The sequence below is a fragment of the Thunnus albacares genome, chromosome 19 (genome assembly GCF_914725855.1).
Source record: "Thunnus albacares chromosome 19, fThuAlb1.1, whole genome shotgun sequence".
Classification (NCBI taxonomy): Eukaryota; Metazoa; Chordata; class Actinopteri; order Scombriformes; family Scombridae; genus Thunnus; species Thunnus albacares.
The window spans coordinates 5,913,431-5,931,556 of NC_058124.1; the positions used below are offsets into that span (position 1 = coordinate 5,913,431).

Sequence of the window (18,126 nt, forward strand, 5' to 3'; positions counted from 1 at the left end):
CAGTGTGAACCTGAGCATGTATATGTGAAAGTGAAAACACTATACCTCTGGGATACATTTACATTGTGCCAACACATTTATATCAAATTGGCTGAATCATCAGCCAAACGGGCACTACAAACAAACATTACATCTCAGTTTTCAGTGATCAAATTGTCCTAAGCTTTGTCGACTCATTAACTGGTATTCTCTGCAGTCAAAAAGTCATGGTAGCCAAGGCAAACAACTCTAGATCCTGTTTCAGCTTGCAAGGTAGTGCAAACATTGGTGGATCTGCATTTAGACACTGCTGCAGCCAGCAAGTCAGCTGATCACTTCTGTCTAAAGTGATTTTTGGAACCATCTGTCTGTCCAGAACACTTTAATAGGTGCACATCATCTTTACAAGACAGGGGTTTAACCCTGAATTATCTCATTTCAGAGATCACCCCATAATGATTAGCACACTTCAACATGATTATTTCTAGAGATTTATTTGAATCCCATGTAGAAATCCAACCCTGTCTACTCTGAAATTACATTCATATTCAACTAAATTGTTAATGTTACACTGGAAAACATACATGCTGCCTGGCAGGCCGCCTCCATCTAGGTAATTAATGGGAAACACTGATTATCATTATTATCATTATCATTACACTCTCAGGTATTCCCAGTTGTGATAATGATCACCTGCAAAAACAAAGCAGACACCCAGGTGAGTTGCACAACAAACATAGCAAACAACAGGCGACACCGCAAGGGTCATCACAGGTACATGACTAGTGCTACTAGGGGGAAACGTCTCCTATCAGTGTTCATATGGCTATACAGGGCCATGATGTGCTGCCATGGGAAATGTCCAGCCAGAGGCCCAAAAATGTCTGTTGTGAATGCTGTCAGTTCAAAAATTGAAACATGTCAGATATTAACTCAGATGTTTGACTGTGCAGAATGATGTATGTGCAGACTTTGACACTAGAATTTATTTATTTATTTATTTAAGAGCAGGATTTTCGTGGTCAAATCGTGGTCCAATATTCAGCTTAAACAGGTGTAATGAGGACCTCCACTTTGGACTTGTAAAGGACCTCATGGTCCAGTTAAACCATTGAAATGAAAAATATTTCTTGTTTTATTATTTTTCAATGAGGAAGAAGTAGATGTAACTTTAAGAATTTTGAACAATGAAATTGAACTTTTTTGTGGAAAAACACAAATCACTCTTCTAAGCCTTTTTATAAGCATTTTTTGTGTTTCCTGGAGGGGATTTTAAAGAAAATTTTGGCAAACAAAAGATCAGTAAATAATCCTGTCAGCTTCCTTCCTGGTGCTGCTGCACTCAGCCACATTGTGGGAGCACATACTGTATGTAATTGTCTCTGGCATGGTTTAGATCACGGTTCTAAATCTTTTTGGCTTGTGACTCGTGACAATAAGATTAAGTCTACTTTTGACCCCCCTCATCACAGGTTATGGCCTTAGCATGTGCATTGGTTGCGAGCAGTGATTTTTCCCTCTTGGATTTGTTATTTGAAGGACTTTTAAAGGTGCAAGCATCCCATATTTTTTTTTTTTTAAAAAAGAGAAAAGATCATTTTCTGTAACAGATTTTCTTCCTTAATCAACTGGTGACCTCAGAAATATCTTGGGTACCCTTGGGGGTTGTGATGGTTGTGACACTAGCAGATTAAGATTGTGGGTAATATCATGTCAACTCATCCTCACTTTGATTCTGGTTTCTCTCATTTAGGTTAACATTTACTTACAATTTTCATAATTACATAAGCAACACAACAAAAACAAGAGAATAGGGCTGGCCATTATGACCAAAATCTCATATCCCGATATAGGTCATTTCATATCCCTATAACAATAACTATTCCGATATAGCACATTTTAATTCAACAAATAAATAGTTTATCCGTCCAGACTCCAAATGACAAAAAATATTGCCATAAAGAGTGTGATTTGCTCCACAACGAAATAAACGAGAAATGATTAACATTTTTCTTTCGTCACACAATATATATCATCACATTGCACAGCCCTATAGGAGACCCTTTTGTTTGTGTACTTTTGCAGTTAATTTTGCCAATCAAATTCATTAGAGTTATTGTGTTTAGATTTTGCTTGGTTAATACTGAGTTAGAAGCAAACTGTCTATGTAGTGTGTGTAGTGTATTTAGTAGTTGTCTTTTGTCCTACCCTCATGTGTATTAAATGGTTTGATCAGACAGTATATATGTTCCCTTCATGTGTCATTACTTAGGTCAGTTTTGTCTCTGTTGAATACAGTTCAGTCATGCAGTTCAGAGCTGTATTGAGTGTATTTGAGTTCAGTTGTGTTCAGACCTCTTTTAGCACCAGATTTCATTATTAATCAAGATTGCTTTGTTAATTTTGCACCTTTTTGGTGAATAAAAACCCACCTTTTGCAACCACCAAAACCTGCGTCCTGTGCCTTGATGGTTGGTCTTTAACAGGGGTGCTGCCAAAGAGGTTGAAATACATGTAGCATGTGAGCAAACAGAACTTAAACAACAGTCACAACTTTTTTTATTTTATTATTGCTTACTATAAGAGGATATGAGATTAAAAAAAAACCCATGTCCCCTATCCCCATACTTTGCTGACCAAACCTTCCCCATACCCAACAGTCTCTCAATAATCAAGTCAATATTGTCGCAGGAACCCAATAAAGAAAACCAGCTTAGATCATACAGCACTGCTTGGATACACACAAAAAAAACAAGTAGGAAATTATCTGAGATTCCCAACTTAACCCATTATCACTCTTTGTTTGTGTATTGTCAGACATTATGAAGTAGGCAGTGGAATTCTATAAATTAATGTGAAAATGTATTTGGGGATTCTCTAGAAAAATTTAAGTATAGATTCACAGTTTTTCAAGTCTGTCCTAAAACAAAGCTCAGGTATCCATATGTACATTGAAACACATTTTTCTCACTGTAATTATTCCTCCTGTCCATACTGACCTTCCAAGGTCCACAGTCCTCATTTTGTGCACCTGCACAGGACTCAGTCTTTTTGTGTGTTTGTGTTTGTGTGTGTTTGTGTGTGTGTGTGTGTGTGTGTGTGTGTGTGTGTGTCTGTCGGTTTTATTCAGAGCTTTATTCACATTTTCCACAATCATATACTGTACAACATGAAAACATCAGAAAAGCCAGACAGGGAAAATAAAAATTGTATGTAGTATACAACAAACACCACTTCAGAGAGCCAAGGTGAAACCAGAACCTCTGGGTTCTGTTCAGAAGTAGGAAAACCTCACTTAAAATCACATTGACATTTGTAGTAACTAGAAATCATGCCTTTCTCAATATGTTGTGTTGTTCACTCCATATGTTTAGAAAAGAATGATAATTGTTTTGAAAATTATCTAATATCGCTGTTTATTCAGTATTTGTTTTTAGTGTCCTTTAACAAACTGCATTTCCCCATAATCGCACAGACAATCGCGGATTAAATGTAATAATGACAAAAGAGGCGAGCCCAATGGGGAGACGGCCACAGTTAGTTTCAGTGCAGTTTAAGAGCTGAAATTCAGCTTAAGAGTTGGAAAAAAGACTGACGGTGTGGATTAAACAAATTATCATTTTGCATTTTCTGTAGTTTGTAAAGTAAATACAGCTGGTACTGTGGATAAATTCTAAAAAAAATTGCTTTTTCTTCACAGAATGTAAATACACAACACGTAAATAAATAAACAATAAAATTAACTAGAAAAGGTAACATTTATAAAGAAATTTTAGGTGTGCTGGCAACCTGGTGCAACCAACCCCCAAAGCAAGCGCCACAGTGAACGAGTCACAGGCTGAAAGGGCAAACGAAATCAAAAGTCAAAGCTCACCATAAATGACCACAAGGCAGCGCAACTGGTCCCTCTTGTCAATATGCAGAGCAGATGGACCATGAATGTATTGTAAGAGCTGGATAGGGTGCAGCCGCTCAGCCCTCCCAGTGGTCAGTCACAGTATTGCAGCAAAAAATCCCCCTGCAGCCCAAAAAGCATTTTCCCCATAGACCACCATTGTAAAAGAGATGTATGTAAAACTGTTGACAGAACACCACAAACTGCAAACAAGGTCAAATATGACTCTTTCTATTGTGAATTTTTGATCCATGGAGGTTTTATATTTGTAAAACTTGAGCTGAGAAAAGTGTTTTTAAAAATCAGTGACATCATCACAATGTAAAGTCTTTAGACCGAGCAGGAACTTGCGGGCGGGATCAGCGGGGGAAACACCACTGCGCATATTCAGAGTGCCGCACAATGTGGGAGCAAACCTGGAAGCTAGAAACTTTTTTTGGCATATGCACCAGCCAAGAAATTCTATTATTACTCAATCAACAACTTAGTTTTATTGATAATACATAAAATCTTAATTAAAGCTCCCCAACAGTTAAGATAGCCAACAGCATGGCTAGCTAGCAGCTAAAGTAGCATTAGCTAACTACAACAGCATAAGTTATCCTGATGCAGGTTCTGTTGGATTGCTGTGTAGAGTCCCAACAGAATTGACGCTGGCATGTTTTATTCAGAGTTTAAACTGTGTCAAGTTAGAGAGAACCACAGATAAAAAAGACAGAAGTCACAGAAACCTTTAAAATGAAGGCCAAGGTTACTTGACCAGAAGTAGGCCTACAGTTTCCCTCATTGTGTTTGCCTCCCTGTGGTACCACACCATCCCAGCTTTGAAATGATTTTGGACTTGCATGCAGGCCAAATCTTAAATATCTTAATTTCTGCTAAATACATCTGTTGTAGTTCACTAGTTCTAACTTGCTCAGCTGCTGGCTAGCTTTAATTAACATTTTATGTATTCTATAAAACTAATTTGCTGATTGAGTAAAAAATCTTTAAATAAATAATGTTAATCTAAATAACTGGTGAAGAGCAACATTATTCATTGCCAGCGAATACATTAAATTAGGAAGCAACTAACTGTAGCCATCTATTGATGAAACTGGTATTTTCCTGGGATGCACTGAGGTCATTTGGTTTAGTTACTTGCCGTCTGAGGTTGTGGATGTTAATTGAGTAGTGCACTGCAATTTCAGCTGGTCTGCTCAGAACAGGTTGAAATCTTAGCCCATTTATGTTCTTGAATATTTTGGACAATTTATTTGGTGAAGGCACAGCTGTATAAACTAGGGATGTGCAGAGGGCCCAGTATTTGTATTTGTATCTGTATTTGTTGAGTGGAAAGAGGTTGAAAATATTGGGGGGTTTTTTGTTACACTTTTAATTTCAGAAAATTAAAGTGTTACAATAGGTGTTCATGAATAAACCACCTACCTACCTATGAAGGAGGTTCCCTCACCAGGTCTTGAACTGGAGTCTCCCAGATCATAGACGACTGCGCTGACTACTGAGCTAAAACTGTACTCATCGCCTCATCACACCTCTACCTATTTATACACCCATAACACAGAGACAGCACACCGTGTTCTTTGTGGAAAGGAGAAGGAGAACAACAGGTTAGGAAGAGTCCCTTGGGAGCACTTCGCATGTGTCAGTAGCTCAACTTTATCTCTGAGGAACACTCACAACTCCAGGAGTGATGTCCAAACAAAGGAAATGTTCGTCATGTAGCAGGTGGATGTCACTGCCCTCATTGAGACCTGCTGATAGACGTAACAGCGGAGCAGAGGAGAGAAACTGAGATGTAAGCAACCTGCGTTCGGTATTTGACATATTTTTATTCTTCCCAAAAACAAATCTTTAAAATATTTGTATGAAACAAATATTCATAAAAAATCCACTATTTGTGCTTTGCCTAATAACGTATTTATATTCGGGCACACCCCTATTATAAACTTCTCTGAAATTACACAAACCCCTTTATTCATGTTTTCCTGGTCTTTCCTCTTTCATTCTACTTTCTTTAAGCAGCTGACATGTGATGACACATTAACAAATAAAGTTTTATTCTGAAGACCGATTAAAGATTAATGACTGATTCTTATAAGCTCTACATCCAGCTGAAGGCGACAGCATCTGTTTCTTCGGAATGATATTGCGCATTATCAAGGCACAATTACGCACAACAGCTGCTCTGTGCAACTGACAGAGAATGACACAAACACAAACAGAGAAACAAAAATTACCATCCTCTAAACAACTGGATTTTCTTGCGCTCATGTAGTTGTTGAATAAAGTCATATTCATGTGTTCCAGAATGAGGTCCAGTTCTGAAGTTTTTGTTTCTGAGCACTTCAAAGTAGTGGTTCCAGTTTCCATCTCTGTCTGCTCCAAACCCAAAAACATTGACCTGGGAAAACAGACACAATAACTTAAAGTGTACAACCATTACTAGTAATTTGAATAAATGCTCCTTACATTTTTCAGTCTTTATATTTGAGCATATTCTGTAATTTAGTGTTATGGTGTTGCACTCTACAGCATTACTAATTTGCCTTTTGAACATTTTGTTGTCATATTGTAATTGTCATATCTAAAGAGAGTTTCTGACTCATTCCAATGAAGGCTGGGCGTTAAAGGGGAACTTAGGCATTCTCAACCTGGACCCTATTTTCCCAACATTTTGTGTCTGAGTGACTAATGGAGAAAACAGTTTTTAAAATTGGTCCAGTATGGAGGACTGCAGAGTGCTGCAGCCAGCAGCCGCAAAACGAGTGGGCAATCTTTTAGGGCAATTCCATATATGTCCACTAAAAGTGCTTGTTTTTGCCACTGACAGGCTCAGATTGTTATTATAATATGTGTGTCACATTCAAAGTAACATTAAACACAGGAACATTACAGCTAACATAGGGATCTATATCCGGGGCAACTTGTCAGCTAACCAGACTACCCAACCACATTCACCTCACTTAGACTTAAGAAACTAATAAAACTAAGAGCAATGATGAATTATCTCGTGGACGATCGTGAGCCATTTCACTTTGACTGGCAAAGCGTATTTATTTGAGCCAGTGTACACAGAGAGTACATAAAACACCTGAAAGAGGAAAAACGAAGAATGGAGGCAGGAAGGCAACAGGACCATCAGAATAGAGGACGTATAGTAACAGTTACCTCAGAGAAACTGCTGGGGCCAGATGCATAAAACCTTGTGTAGATTCATGACTAAAACTGTGTGTACACACAAAGCCAGAAATATGCATATACATTCTTTTTGTTAGATTTATAAAGCCATGTGTATGCATGGTTCTGTTTTATAAATCTCAGTCATTGGGGAACTGGGCACACGTGCACAAGCCTCATTTCCATTCCCACAATTAACCTTAACTGGGTGAAGACCCACCCTGAACCTGCCATTTGCATATCACTTCTCCACCTGCCCCAGCAGTCTGTACAGCTGTCAATGGAACAAACGAGAAGGAGAAAGTGCTGTTTCACAGATTGTGTTGCACCGGCGAGGTTCTCCGACAGCCGGAATAGCTTTCATTATGAGTGACCATTACACGCGGTTCTGTGGCTTATTATACCGTCCATATCATTAATTCATCATATGGACTGTAAACCATTCGTCAGCAGTGATATCTCGGAAATGTAATCAATGATTAGTTTGTAGTGCTCATATCTAAACCAACTTTACAAGGTGTGACACGAGTAAGGATGAAATAAAAAGAATAATAAGGGCAAAATAAAATGTTGACTCCTATGTAAATAAAAGAATGATAAAATTAAACACAAAAGTAATTAATCAGTGTTAACTTAATAAATATGCCTTTGATTAGCATTTTATAAATACCTGTGTAAACTTTTGCGAAAAAAAAAAAATCACACAATCAGTGTAGCTGGTTATCAACCTAAACAAAGAATGTTTTATTAAAAGTTTCCATCTCTCGCCTTATATTTCATCTCCACCTCATGACATCACCCTCAGATAGATTGCTTAGGAAAAACATGTGTGCCTGTTCTAAAGTATGCATGAGGTGCGCATATTCTCACCGCACATTCCGTGTTTATAAAAACCAGTTTATGTGTGGGAAATGGCGTATGCATGATTTTTGTGCGTACTGATCATTTAGGCATTTAGCCCCTGGTGTTCCTGCAGTCACTGCTCTGACTGAGCTCTGACAGATGAGTAATCTCAGCTGTGTAACTACTACACATGGAATTACAGGGTTTATCAACATTGTCGTCCTGGAGACTGTTTCATCTCCACAGAATCAACTGGATGAAAAGAGCAAAGCCGGCAGGACCAAACGTTCAGCCCCACACGATAAGAAAAATGCGATTTCAACATGCAACTGTGATGAATTACAGTATGCAAATCTCTATTGTCCAGCAGTAATCCATGAAAACTGCACACTGTGGATCTGGTCATTTAATCCTTGCAATTTGGAAACTTTCAGACATGAACCATTTTATTCATCTATTAAGTCACTAATCTTTCTTCTTTAGCAGGAACAGACGCTGAGTTATCCACAGCCTCAGATGTAAACAAACCAGCATGTGTGGATGAATATGTGGGTGGTTCGATTAGCCAGCAAGCTGCCCCTATGTTAGCTGTAATGCTGCTACAGGCAGCTAGTTCCTGTGTTTAATGTTACTTTCGATGTCAGACACATATTACAAAAAAATCTAAGCCTGTCAGTGGCAAAAACACACACTTTTAGTGGAAGTGCTTTGACGTGCGCAATTGCCCTAAAGGGTTACATTGCAGTCCGTTTCACAGCTGCCAGCTGAAGTACTCTCGCTCAATACTGGACCAGTTCTAAAAACTGTTGTCCCCATTAATCACTTAGACACAAAATGATGTGGAAATAGGGTACAGGTTGAAAATTACTTAAGTTTCCCTTTAAAATGGCCTGTTTACTTTTTACTGACAAGGGACCTGTTGTCATGTGAATAATGACTGTCGTGTCTCAAAAGCACAGCCAGAAGTCACAAAGCTGCTACTGCAAAACCTGTTTGGCAGTTCTGACTCTAACACCAGAAACTGCCGTTTGCATCATATCCATGACAGCCATCATTTTTCCGACCAAAGTAACAAAGTAGTTTTAGTTGCATCTTGAATTTAATTTCTCATAAAACATTTGTGAAGATTATTCTTTTTAATATTTTGAAACCTGCATTATTTATTGATTGATTTGCAGTCTTCTTCTTGCTTTCCTTTGCTATCAGCGCCAACTGCTATCAGTGGAATAGCAGGAAGTTGCTGGCAAATTGTGTAACATATCGCTTATCGCTTGAGCATTGGCTCATGTATCCTCATACACATAGACAAAATAAAACATGTAATTTAACACTCATTCAATGTACTTGTATTTGTCATCAGAAATACTAGTTATATATATATAGTTATATAGTTATTCATGTCAATTCTTTTAAAAAAGTTTTCCCTCAGGAAAAACTTTGTATTTTACTAATTTTTAATGATAAATCAATGATCTGCTATTGACATGGCTAACAATCAGCTAAGGAAACTCCAATACTACTGGAAATAAACCTACCTCATCACACATGTGCATGCTGAGAGCCAAAGTCATAAAGCCAGTGGATGGATACCTGCCCTTCTTTCCCAGCCAATTTTCATGAACATATTTCATGAAACCTGGGTTGAGGATCATCACCTGTAATGAATCAGACTTAGCCCTTAAACTGACATTTATGAACCATTCCTTTCTGCAGTGAATGCACAATACAATACCATTTATTACTGGTTGACTTAAGATTCATGCAAGATCATTTAGAACACTCACCAAATCCTTGTTAGCTATTGTCTTCACAGGACCGTTTTCTCTGTTGAAGGTGACATTAATCGTCAAATTTAATGAGAAAGGAATCATTAGTACCGAGTATTACTGATAATAATTATATAACATGAGTTTATTTGATTAAAATTTTGCACTTTTATAGTAAATTCATAGAGCTCATTGCAAAACCTATAATGAAGAAATTAGTGTCAGTTACTGTATTAGCCAACCAAAACAACACTTTTCTGTCAACTAAAGCTTCCTTATAGATGTTCCTCAGTTGTTAAAATCCAAAATTTTATACAAACAAATATGCATTGCAATTACTTTTACCCAACTTGAGTTTTCATTCAAATACAAACACAAAGATAGATGCTATTTAATGTTAACAGGTAGAGATACAGAGAGGAGATTTGTATTACACATCTACCTTGGGGTGAATTTTCTGAGGAGCCACAGCAAATCATTTATCTTGAATGGAAACAGCACAAGATGAGTGGTGTTGTCCAAATTAATAGCACTCTCTGGATACATCACATGATGAGTTGTTTTAGTCCCAACATCTTCTTCGTAGCCTTTGGTACGGCCACGGTTCATTCTAAATACAGTAGTACATGGGAATATGTATTAAATATCAAGTAGTTTAAGGACAATTATATGGCTATTAAAGGTTAAAGGTTTTTTATTTTTGTGACACTCCATGGGAATTGTTCTCAGTGTCAACATTATTGTTCAAACTAGATTTTGTAACAGTGACAATAATATTTTTTAAATTTTTTAGTAAGACACTGTGGGATTTCATTTAAGTCTGATGATTTACCTTATTACAATGTCATGATAATCTATCAGAGCTCCATAATGTGATCCCTTCAAATTACCAGAGTTCCCCACCACAGCACAAGTAATGCAGCGGCTGGGGCTGGACTCTATAAAAGGTGGAGTGGGTGGAAAAATCTGAAACAGGTTGTGCACTGTTGTATTGAAGAAACTGTAGGGGCGTCCTTCGTTCTGTACGTACTGAGAAGAAAAAAAAGAAAGTCATTCCAGCATCAGTTTACAATTGTATCACATACAAGATCCACATGACAGAGTTGTGGTATTTAGAGTTATAATTTTTTTTCATGAAATCAAACCCTGTTTTTGATACTATTAAGGGTCAACACTTTTAAATAAACAGCCATTTAATGTGTTTAAATGATGTAAAAAAAAAAAAAAAAAAGTATTCCTGTTCTGGATTTAAATTGCCTAACTACACAAGGGATTTTCAGGAGGTGATACAGCACGTAATCCATATCACCATTTGTAACTGAAACACAGAGAGGTAAACAACTCCTTTTTACTGTGTCATGCTGTTGTGTGGGGAACTACTCACACTGTGCACATCAGATCAGTCAGTTTGTGGTTAGAATTATTATTGACTGAATTCTTTAAAACAACATGTTTATTTGGCTGTACTTTAAACTGACTAGATGTTGTACTGTGGTATTTCTGGCTACTCATGGAGTGTTAGCTGCTCCCAGAATTTACGAGAAGAGTAGTTTTAAGCCATGGTTGCTATTACCACCAGTAACCATGTGTGTTGCCAAATGTTATTATAATATTATATGTTTAAATACATTTTCACTTGTGCTTTGTGTTCCCATGCATCAAAAAGCTCTCTCTTGCTAACACAGAACACATAACAATTTACACTAAATAAGTTCCTCTTATGGTCAGGACAACCTTGACGCTTCTGTCTCTAAAACTAAAAGTGAAACTACAGAACATTTGTGCTGCGTCTATAAAGGTAAGTTGACATTTACCTTCCACCAGTTGAAAGCTCCTTCTGGGGTTACATATTTTCTTGACAAAAAGGGTTTGGGAGCTCCATTGATAAGCTCCCCAAACCATGGATCACCGTCTGTTAAACATTTGCGACAGGCACAAGAACTTGACTCCCGATAAAATGCAGATAAACTCCATGAAGGTCTAGTAAGCAAACCAATGGCAGTGATACACAGTAGGGTAACGACAACCCAGATTTTTCCAATTGTGGAAAGCATCTTGGCAGCGTGACGTTCTTGAATGAAGGACAGATCTGTGGATACAGTGAGTGGTGAAATATACAGGTGAGTCAAAAATGTGACAAAAATGTCATGAATATGCCTACAGCAGAACAAATTACTTAGTTTACTACAGTAATAGTGGAACTAAAACCTCAGGCCCTTTATTGAAATAAATTCATAGGGCACACCATATATGTATGGAATACAAAGAACTGGAGGACACCAAAGTGTCTGCTCACAATATCCTCTGATATCTGTAGTACTGTCACACCTGTCATTTACATTATAAACCTGTTGTCACATGGTTGGCTGATATTGGCAGCCTTTACAGGTGTCCTCAGCTAGGGTTTAAATCAAATAAAATGTTAGCAAAAGGAAAGAAAAACAACCTGGAGCTCCATATATGTTCTCATCTACAGCCAGATCTGCCATCTACAGAGCTGCATGAATACCACTTGTGTGTATGTTTTTTTCATATAGTATTGGGTTACTAATAGCTGTTGGCATTCAATAGAATGTCCCAGATTTGACAGTGATGTTTATGTGGTGGAATCATATTTGAGAGACTTCTGTTTGGTCAAACTTTGGTAAAGTAATATAATGGTTGAGTAATATCACAACTAGAAAATTACAGAGAAATTTTGAGTGTGCCTGTTTCTTGGTGTGTACCTCAATAGGGCTGGATGTGGTCCTCACAAAAATAGAACTCCCTCACTCACACACACACACACACACACACACACACACACACACACACACACACACACACACACACACACACACACAGACCTAAAACTCACTGGCCCCCAATTAAGATACAGTTACTTTTTCTAGAGCTCTTATTTTTAAACAACTGCCTCATCCTGAGGTTCATGTAACAATATAATTTCCATCTGGGGCTTCTGTTTTGAAAAACCAGGTCCATCCTTAATTTGCTGTTAACATACAGTGACCGTTGGGGGGCTTTTGTTTTGATAAACAAGCCTCATCCTGAGTTTCCTGTTGAGATACAGTTATTCTATTGGGCTTTATTTTGAAAAAAATAGCCTTGTCCTGAATCATTTCAACTTGTCCATCTGATGGCCCCAAGCAACAATTAATATGTTTATGTCGGGTTTCAGGCATCAGAAACAACTGTGAAAAGACTGGAATGAAACGAGACATGAGTTACACCTGTCAATAGTAAAGGATATTTTCCGTTTGACAATGGACACGTCCTATTGGCTTGACGTTTGAGTGGCATGTTAGAAGTCCAATAGCAAGCCACAAAAAGCAGTCACTGCGGCTGTGATCAACCATGCTGTAACCTAACCAGGCAAAAGAAACCATATGGTCTACACAACTGTACTACACATTAGCCAAACAGCTTTGTATACTGTGCAAAGCTTCAGGTCCAACATTCAAAAATGTAACATTAACCTACTATAACAGTGGATTAGTAAATTATATATTTTAGCCTTCCTGGCACGCCTTCTTACAGACTTTGCATTAATGTGTGCCAGAACTAAATAGCTTGGAATTTGTTGCGGGGAGACTGTTGATGTTGAGACCATGTTGAGGCTGATGTGATTCTGTTTGAAGTGAAGGTTTTCCAAAACTGTTTCAGCTTCAGACTGACCTGAATATCCACTGAACTCTCAGCACTTTATCACACAGCACTTTATGTCTATTCATTGTTTTTTTTGTGTGTATGTGTCTCATGTATGTGTTGTAGATTTGTAAACTGTGAACTTTGTTAAAAATAGCAAAGGAGGAAAGTGGACGGTTGCACTTTATTGTTTGATACACTGTTCGCTGCCATGCTCAGCTGGAATATTTTCTCAAAATATAGCATGCCTTTGTCCTGCATCAGCAGATGTTGCAGCTTCCTGCTTGCCGCCCAGCCATCTGAGTGAGGAATCAGGAGTGTTTGTATAATGTGCAACACACGTAATCGGTAGGCATGTCCTGATTGGCCAGCCAAGATATATATATGCAAATTTCAGTGGGTGGTTGCATACGTGTGATTGGAGGAGAGTATTACCCTTAGAGTTCAGTAGAGGCTGGAGGCTGTGTGAGATAGAACCAGAATCCGCCTTCTGTGCAAAAATGTATTTAAAAGTTTATCTGAAGCTAATAAACTTCAGCATCCAAATTAGTCAAATTAAATAACATTACTGTCCCTCTTTTTGTTACTATACTTCCACCGCAGCTTAACAGGGAAACACTGTCCAAGGAGACACAAAGAGGGAATTTGATGCTAAAAAGACTGTAAATGTGGCAGATATCCACTTGATATGACTAACTAAGACTGCTGAAGCTTCATATAAGCTTCAGATAAACTTTTTACACAAAATGACTATGTGGACCCTGTGGATTTTGGCCCCCATCACTTACATTGAAAGTGCATGTGAAGAGAATCTTATAATAAATAATAATCTTATAATCTTATAATATATATAATGAACAGGAGGAATGATTACAGTGAGGAAAACCTCTTTCAGTGTTCATATGAGCACCTGACTATTGTTTTAAGGCAAAATTGTGAACCTATCCTTTAAAAGGACCAGTGTGCAGGATCATTTGGCTGCATATTACAACAAGATGAATACCCCTCCCCTCCCCCTCCCCTTCCAAGTGTGGCTGCGAAACCCACAAAAATGTGAGAGGCCCTCTCTAGAGCCAGTGTTTGGTTAGTCCTGTCTAGGCTACTGTAGAAACATGGCAGTACAACACGGCAGGCTCCGTGGAAGAGGACCCGCTCCCTTTGTAGATATAAAGGGCTCATTCTAAGGCAACAAAACTGCAACGATTCTTATTTTCAGGTGATTATACACTAATTAAAACATGTGAATATTATATTCCATTTCTGCCAAGTCTGTTCCGCTAGATGCCACTAAATTCTACAGGCCACACCTTTATGTAATTCTGAAAAGCTAGAATGCTGACCATACTGTTGAACCCTTTAGAGTATTCAATACACAACACTGAAATCTCTTTCTCAAAAAAATTTAAAAGCATTTCCTTGCTTTCTCAAACCAAAGGGGTGCTACTGTGGAGCCATGTATAGGAGGGATGATAGATGGCCTCTGGAGCTAGTGGAGGGGCCTACAGACCCTGGGACAGTTGTGGAGGTTGCCGTTGTGTTGGAAGGTGCTGTAGTTCTTGAAAGCCTGGATGACTTTGCAACAGCTTTTGGGTTGATGTTCAGTCTGCTCTACACTCTCAATACTGAATATCCAAAGGACTGGAGCTACACATTTGAGGCAGTCCAGACAAAAATGGTCTTGGAGAAACATGTTCCAACTAGAATTCAAATGCTGAGAAGTAAATACTTGAGGCCATAGACACATGGTTGACTCTTCAAGAAGAGGGTGAAGGTGGAGGGAAAGCTTGTCGGACGTGATGACTTGGAATATTTGAAGGGAGTGGATGCCAGTCTCATTGTGATGAGGAGAGTGACAAGGACAAAACTCTGTACAAATGTTCCTCACCAAAATGGCAGGCACCACAGCTGACGAGGATTGTAATGTCCTGCCAGAAGGTGCTAGATGATAACAGAAGGACAAGACTGGATTTCCGCTCCACTCATCACCGTATAACGTCAGGATGATATTCTAAAAGAATCCAGGAGTAAGAAGGATTACTTTGTTCCAGAGAATGAGGAGGAAGAGGAAATGCAGCTGACATTTTACAGCTTGTCGCTGTTGTTCTTTTTCTTCTTCCTCTTCTTCTTCTATTGTTCTGTTATTATTCTCAGTGTTTTACTTATTGTTACTTTAATTAGATCTTTGAATTAATTGATGTTGGACTTTGAAACTTTTGAAACTAAAAATATTTTCATATTCATAGATTATCTATATTTCAATGAAGGAGAAGGAAAAGGTGTCTTAAGTAGATGATACCTGTCAAGTCCTGACCATGTATATTCTCTATAAGGGTTACATTTTTGACCATAGCACAGTGATATCTGTATATATAAGATATTCTGTCCTGTTACTGTCATACAGTTCAGGAGTAAATTGGCTATGGATTCTATCAGTGGTCTCAATCCAGACTGACATCAGGGCAGGAGTAAAAGCATTTGGTTGGATTCAATCATATCATGGAATATTCACTATAAGGTTATTAGTCATATGTGAAAGTATCCTCCTCTTAATAGGCATTATATGAAATATGGCATCCTCAGTAATTTGATAATCTAAAATGTACCTATTAGTTATAAAGTTTCCTTCTGTATAACGCTTTCATGATATTAACATTTAGGCTGGCCTAATATGAAGTATGTTTACAAAAGAAATGCTATGTGTGTGGCATTCACAATAGAACTACAAGCCAATTCAAACAATATATTAACTCCATATTCTAATAGTATCAAAGTGCTCCCAGTCCGGAGATCGATATAAACCGAACATGAGTTAAAACCTGCAAGTATTTACAGTAATTTTGATCAGATTTGAATCATATCCTGGAATATCCACAACACAACTATTAGTCATATCTCAAAGTTTCCACCACACTCTTTCCGGATATTAACATATATGAGAAAAGACATTTTGATAGGATGATGTAATATGTTGACACCAGAAACGCGATGTGTCTGGCATTCAAAATACGACATCAGTCATATCAGGAAAAATATCTCAACTCCAAGTAGCCTATCTATGTGGTCCCAATCCGGACACTGATATGACATAAATCATAAACGGAGAGTATCTACAGTCACTGGATCAGATTTGAATCATATCTAATATCCGACGTAAGGCTATAGGTCATATCTCAAAGTTTCCTGTCACGGATGCCACACGTATCCTAGAAATGTGATGATTATGTTGTATTACACCTGACCACAAGGGGTCAGTAGCGCTTAGTGATCAGACCTGAGGATATACAGTATGTTTATGTAACCTGCGAGGACGGCAATAAGTTGGAAGTGAATCAAGCGAGATATTCATTTTCACAATAAATAATAAAACATGTGGCATTCAAAATACGGCATCACTCATAACAGAAAAATATCTTAACTCCATATTCTGCTGGTATCAAAGTGGTCTTAATCCGGAGATAAAATACACTCCAGATATGACATTTTACAATGCCGTGATCGGAGATTATCTGACATGGATTTCATTATATATGGGCCATAGTTTGAAATATTCAGGTAAAACCATCTCTGGATTCTGAAGTATTTTGCGCAGTGCGCACCATGATCTCCGTTTTCGACAGGGAGCTTCAGATTTTAGATAACATGGGTGTCAATTTCAGACAGCACTCTCTGCCCTTTTGGGGCAATTTATTCAAAAACCGTGAGTTCTATTTCAATGGAAGTAAAATTGGAGGAGAGAGGACAAATTTGTTAACATTTTGATATATAAATTGTGCTTGTAAGTATGGAGGATAATATATGCGTGTGCCTTCGCAACAGAACACCGTGTCAGTGAGAGAGAACAGCGTGAAAACCTGATAGTCAACTAGAGGCAATAAAAATCACCAAGACTACACGCAACCCTCTGTATTATAATTACCCTACAAGTAACTACAAGTATGTCTTTCTTGCTGCTCTGTATATAAAAAAGTATTATCATTATTAACTAGTTTAAGAGGTTAATAACAAAGAAGGAGAAGTTTTTAATAGTTGATCCATTACAGCCATGATATTTAGCTTTACTCGATTAATAAAATTAACTTTAAAACATTGTTTCAAATATATATTGGTCATGTGTCTTCTTTCAAAAATATAGTTCCAAACTTAAGGTGCATCTTTGTCACATAACTACTGACAGTACTTTTAAAGTACATTCTTGTCATGGTGTTATGCCAGACAACAGCATAGAAATATCTAATTTTAGCCATTCAAGTTGATTAGATTGTTAACAATATTTTGCATCTGAACATTTAATCCTTTAATGTGCTCACTTACACTACAGTCCACCATCAGCTGAAATGTGATAACATGTATTTGTTTATTCTTATCTTACCTGGCAAGAGATGACAAGACAAACGCCTTAACTTGTGAGAAGTCAACACGGATAGCAAGTGATGAGCGGCTGGCTTTCAGCCTGAAAGGAAACGTTGGAGGTTTGGCAATAGGGTGTGCACCTAAATGTCTGTTTTCATTTTGCATGACAAATGTCTGATGCTGGGAGAAAGGCGAGAAAGACAGAAAGAATGGTCCAGTCTCACCTAATATACTGTACATGCTTTCACATGGGGCACATTAACCACAAATTAAATATTATTATTACATATTTTATTATACAGTTCTACTTCTTTGTGTTGTTTTACTTCTGTATAATATTTTTGCACACTGAAATATGTGGTCAGGTTCAGGGAGGCACACTAGAGTCATGTTCATGCTACCAAATTCTTATGATTTTAAATTAAAATTTTCTAAAGACCTTGAAAACTTGTTTATTTTCTAAACTAA

General features: G+C 37.7%; 1 protein-coding gene across 1 annotated transcript; it reads right to left on the reverse strand.

Annotated features, from left to right (window-relative positions):
* Positions 1-5,768: 5,768 nt before the first annotated feature.
* On the reverse strand, positions 5,769-17,765 carry LOC122969940 (CMP-N-acetylneuraminate-beta-galactosamide-alpha-2,3-sialyltransferase 2-like). Its single transcript, XM_044335988.1, has 7 exons — positions 17,678-17,765; positions 11,478-11,752; positions 10,496-10,692; positions 10,106-10,273; positions 9,682-9,721; positions 9,433-9,552; positions 5,769-6,278 (listed from the first exon to the last, which is right to left on the reverse strand). The coding sequence occupies exons 2-7, from the start codon at positions 11,715-11,717 to the stop codon at positions 6,111-6,113; spliced, it is 933 nt and encodes a 310-aa protein (XP_044191923.1). The 5' UTR covers positions 11,718-11,752; positions 17,678-17,765; the 3' UTR covers positions 5,769-6,110.
* Between the last annotated feature and the right edge of the window lie 361 nt (positions 17,766-18,126).